Raw genomic sequence first — 5,058 nt, forward strand, 5'->3', positions numbered from 1 at the left:
AACGAAAAAATGAATTCTTAATTCGTGGCCATAATGTAGTCCTAGCATAAAAGAGAACTAGCCTATTCTAAATTTGTGGACGTGATTTTGTCTGCATGTCATGATCGGGGCTCCATACAACCGAATATAACCTTAGCCTACCTGTTTATTCATTTATTATGGTATGTAACTAGCTCACCTTTTGCTGCACCATGTTTGCATACATCTTCATGCTTTCTGTAATCAATATGAACCTGTACTAACTTTAACAGTCTCCCCGCACTCCCTCTCAGTTTCTTCTCCCTGCTCATTCTTAACTTTGATTTTTACTTTACATTTATGTATAAGGCTTGCAACTTCGTTGAAACAATATCTGAACTTCATAACTGCTCTACTATTCTCGATCTCTACAGATTCTCGATCTCGAACAAGCAAATCACCAAACGGCATTCTGGGTTGAGCGAGCGGCACTGAGCGTATTGAGCAAGCGGAGCGGAATCTTCAGAAAGGCGCTCCGCGCTCTTAAGGAAATATTACCGCTCCGCTCACATGCTCTGATCAGAGTTAACCATCAGCTCAAGTATCTGCATGATACACTTGATATAAGTTACAGGAATGAAGGCATGAGTTTGTTTGCTGTATGACAGTGATGCTGACTTTGGTTTTCCCTCCACTAGGGTCGCTCCCTGTCCTTTAAGACCTTCCTGATCTGGGTTTTGATAAGTGTATATCAAGGTAAATGAAGAGTGATGTTTTATATTTTTGTATGACTGTAAACTGCAACTCACAAATAGCCTTTACGCTCATCAAAGATTTTTTTTTGGGGGGGGGGGGGGGGGGTGGGGGGGGGGGGGGGGTGATCTAGCTGCACTGAATTTGAAAATGTGACTTAGTGTTATATTGCCAGTCCGTGAGATCGCCGATAGACGATATTATCATGGGGGCAAGAGAGAGACTCTCTGTACTTGTCATAGGCTATTTCATAACTATTTTGTGCTTTAAACAGCACACACGTGCGTGCGAGAGAGAGGGAGCCTATGGAAGCACCACGAATCTAAATAATATACTTTCAAACATACTGATAAACTAACATGTTAAATACAAAAATATCTAAAACAGCTAGTTCATATATATATATATATTCGGATAAAACAGTCGTACATCGCTTTTAGGACCGCGCGTCCTTTGACAAGTTTGCCGCATCGACGCATGGAAGATATCAGTCCAAAAGGTCTGCAAAATCAGTCAACAGTGAAAATCAAAAGTAGATTTATTTTAAAGACCAGCAGTTAAACACTAAATATTGGACATAAATGAACACGTTAAATATAAAGTATTTAAAACAGGTAAGTTCATATATTTGGAGTACATTTAAATTAAACGGATAACGTTACATCTGTCATACAGCACTCCGGGGTAAAAAGCGGGGCAATTTGATAATAATAGCCAAATTATAATAGGCCGCCTAATAATTATTATTATTATTTTATACATTAATAGTAGATTGAGCCTAATATCGTCTTGAATATCGACAAAGATGTCTGCTATCGTCGATATCTCTGACTATCGTCGATACACGATACTATCTCTATGTCTATCGGCACAACCCTAATGTGACTTTATGTCAGTGCAAAAAACTGACATGGAACCACACATAGAGCCACAGAATTTTTAAGTTTAAATGGAGGTTTAAAAACTAAATATGCTTACTTTTGACCTGTGATCAGTCAAATCTGACTTTTGCAGCTCGTGTTGGATGCAGGGTTGTTGTTGTTTTTTTCCACGAAATTGGGCTGCTTTTAAACTGTTGCCATGGGTTGATTTTCCCCAGTGGGTTAAAGATTTGAAATATTGCATAAATTAGATTTGGTTGAAATGCTTGTACTGAAACAATTTAAGGTAAACTGTCTGATTAGTCAGATGTTTGTCATGAGAAGTGTTCCACAAAACAGCTATGGTTTGCAGACAGTTATAAGAGTTAATGTGACAAATACATCTTTTGAATATACTGTATGAGTATACCCCGTAAGCTCGGAGAGCTTTATTTTTATTTTCCCTCCTCAGCAAGTTTTGTCAGTTGTTTTGTTTATTAGTCTAATTCTTGTTTCTTGGGTTGCATTGGTTAGTCACTCAATTAATTCTCTTGTGCTTCGTTCCCCCCCCCTTCTGAATTATGTTGTATTGATAAGGAGTTATCATAAAGTAAGTCTGTTTAGTTGTGCTATCTTACAATCAATATATAGTAAATGTAATTTAAAGTGTCGCTGATGTAACCAGTTAAAACTTGGAGTGGCGATGAGGTCTTAATATGTATGGAAAGAGTGTTAAAAAAGGTCTTAAAAGATATTAAATTTAACTCCATTATTCCTGTATATACCCTGCTATTTATTTAGTTTTTTTAAGAAATGTATGCTTCTATTCAACACGGATGCATTAAACTCATCAAAAATGACAGTACATTTTAATTCCGGATTCAGTTCTAATATTTTAATCTATTTTTTTTATAAAAAAATTTTCCATCTATTTATCAATAGAAAAAATTTATGTATTCCCACAAAAATATGAAGCAGCACAACTGTTCTCAGCATTTATAATAAGAAATCTTTCTTGACCACCAAAGCAGCATATTAGAATGATTTCTGAATGATCATGTGACACTTAAGACTGGAGTAATGGCTGCTTTCAAATTTAGCTTTGCCATCACAGGAATAAATTATATATTAAAATATATAAAATAGAAAACTGTCTTTTTAAATTGTAATAATATTTATAATATTGTTTTTACTGTATTTTTTTAATTAAATAACTGCAGTCTTGGTGAAGGTAAGAGACTTCTTTAAAAAAACATGAACAAATCAGAACAAATTTCTGATTTGTATAATGCATCACACAGTTTAGTAAATAATTGCATTAGAATTGAAACAATCAGGTAAAATGTAACTAACCTGATGGTTAATGGTAAATGGTGTCATTTCTGTAACCCGATATTTATCAAATGGAATGGCAAAAATAATATTTATTTTTTAGCAGCCAGCCAACCAGCTAACCTCTTTTTATAGTAAAAACAGATTTTGTAGTTTTCTCTGTATATTATGCTGGTGTAATACTGCAGAAAATATTTTTTAAAAAGGCTTAGACACATCTTTTAGAATTCGGTTGGAAGCTCAGGAGGAGTGATTCACGAGTTACCATTGTGCCTCGGTTGATCCAGAGGGATTGTCTAAAGTAAAAATTTACTGAACAAACGTAAGGGAAATGTAAACGTGAAAAAAACCAATCCAATCTGAGATAACATGACATCTATAAACTAACCATAAACAGATGTTCTCTACAAATAAACTCTGAACGTTTCATCAAAGAAGTAAACATTGAAGCGGAATGTAACTTGTCTCTTGTGAATTCAGTGGAGCTCTTTTCATGAATGTGATTTTCGGACCATCGCCAGCTCTCACACGGCTGCCTTATCCGCACTGTAAATCGATCCGCGCAGTGAGCAAGAGAGATCAGTATCCCCGTCTGACAGCTCCTGCTTTTTAATTAAACCTTAATACAGCGAGACAAGAACAACAGGGAAATATGAGCAAAGATTTCATTTAGTCCAGAGAGTAACCCCGAGGAATGTTCGCTGTATGAAGAGAGGCAATTATGTGATCAGTTAGAGGCCATTAGGCTGGATTGCGCTGGCGTTTATGATTAAAATGAAAGCAGAGACGGTTACAGTAGGCTGAGGAGCCGAGTGAGCGTGGTGCTTCGTGAACAGAGGTCAGAGCTCAACACGCTCATGTGTGAATGGGGATCAGACTGTGAGCGAGGGTCAAGAAATCACAGAAGAAACTCATTCTAGATGGACATCAGTAAACCTTATGGATTTGTCAGGTCTTGCAGTCTAAATGACCCTAGCGGATCTGTTTTTTTATCGTTAGTTGTTCCCCTGTTTAATTTGTTAACTACTAATGTGTTTCAGGCACATGTGTTTATACTCATTATAACACTAAACTGACAGCTTTATCTCAGTCCTTGGTGGTTCATCTCAAACGTTTCTCCTGTTTGTCCACCAGGGGGCATCCTGATGTACGGGGCCCTGGTGCTGTTCGATCAGGAGTTTGTGCATGTGGTAGCGATCTCCTTCACTGCTCTGATCCTGACGGAGCTGCTGATGGTGGCGCTGACGGTCCGCACCTGGCACTGGCTCATGGTTGTAGCCGAACTTATCAGTCTTGGCTGCTACCTCGCTTCCCTCGCCTTCCTGAACGAATACTTTGGTAAGAACCGACAAAAGGCATTTTTTGGACATTCTTATTTTATATTTTTATTTCATTTTTAATGTAATTTAATTCTGTTTTATTTCATTTATTAATTTACTTATTTATATATTAATAAATTTTTGTAGTTGCATATACTTTTTTGAATATTATTTATCTACCTTTCTACCTACCCATTTATTATTTATTTATTTGTTTATTCATTCATTTATTGTTTGTTATTTTTAATATGAATTTTTAGTTTATTAATTGCATATCTGTTCTTAAATTTGACACTTTTTTTGGTTTAATTTATATTTTATTCATTTGAATGTAAACAAATCAAAAATATAGATAGATAGATAGATAGATAGAAAACATTTATATCTATTTATCTATTGTTCTATCTAGCATTATATCCATTGTTCTTTCTGTCTATCATTCTATGGTTGTATTGTTCTATCACTGTCGTTTTTATCTGTTTACTATATAATTAATTAAATAATTGTTTGATTTTTAACTATATCTATCGATCTATCTATCTATCTATCTGTGCTGTCAAACGATTAATCGTGATTAATCGCATCCAAAATAAAAGTTTTTGTTTACATAATATGTGTGTGTGTACTGTGTATATTTATTATGTATATATAAATACAAACAAAAGTAAACAACCTTATTTTGGATGCGATTAATTGTTTGACAGCACTACTATCTATCTATTTATCTATCTCTTTATTGTTTAATCTGCCTTTCTGTCTGGCTATATAATAAATGAATTCAAGAATTATTTGATTTTGATCTCTCTCTCTCTCTCTCTCTCTCTCTCTCTCTCTCT

General features: G+C 35.1%; 1 protein-coding gene across 1 annotated transcript in view; it reads left to right on the forward strand.

The window, feature by feature from the left end:
• The window catches only part of LOC107592071 (probable phospholipid-transporting ATPase IIB), a 45,336-nt gene that overhangs the window by 37,352 nt on the left and 2,926 nt on the right, over positions 1-5,058 (forward strand). Inside the window, exons 24-25 of the mRNA XM_016281432.1 lie at positions 657-714; positions 4,038-4,241. Coding sequence (XP_016136918.1) covers positions 657-714; positions 4,038-4,241 — 262 coding nt within the window. The remainder of the gene's footprint in view (positions 1-656; positions 715-4,037; positions 4,242-5,058) is intronic.

This window comes from Sinocyclocheilus grahami, unplaced genomic scaffold (genome assembly GCF_001515645.1).
Source record: "Sinocyclocheilus grahami isolate Dianchi unplaced genomic scaffold, SAMN03320097.WGS_v1.1 scaffold149.1, whole genome shotgun sequence".
NCBI lineage: Eukaryota > Metazoa > Chordata > Actinopteri > Cypriniformes > Cyprinidae > Sinocyclocheilus > Sinocyclocheilus grahami.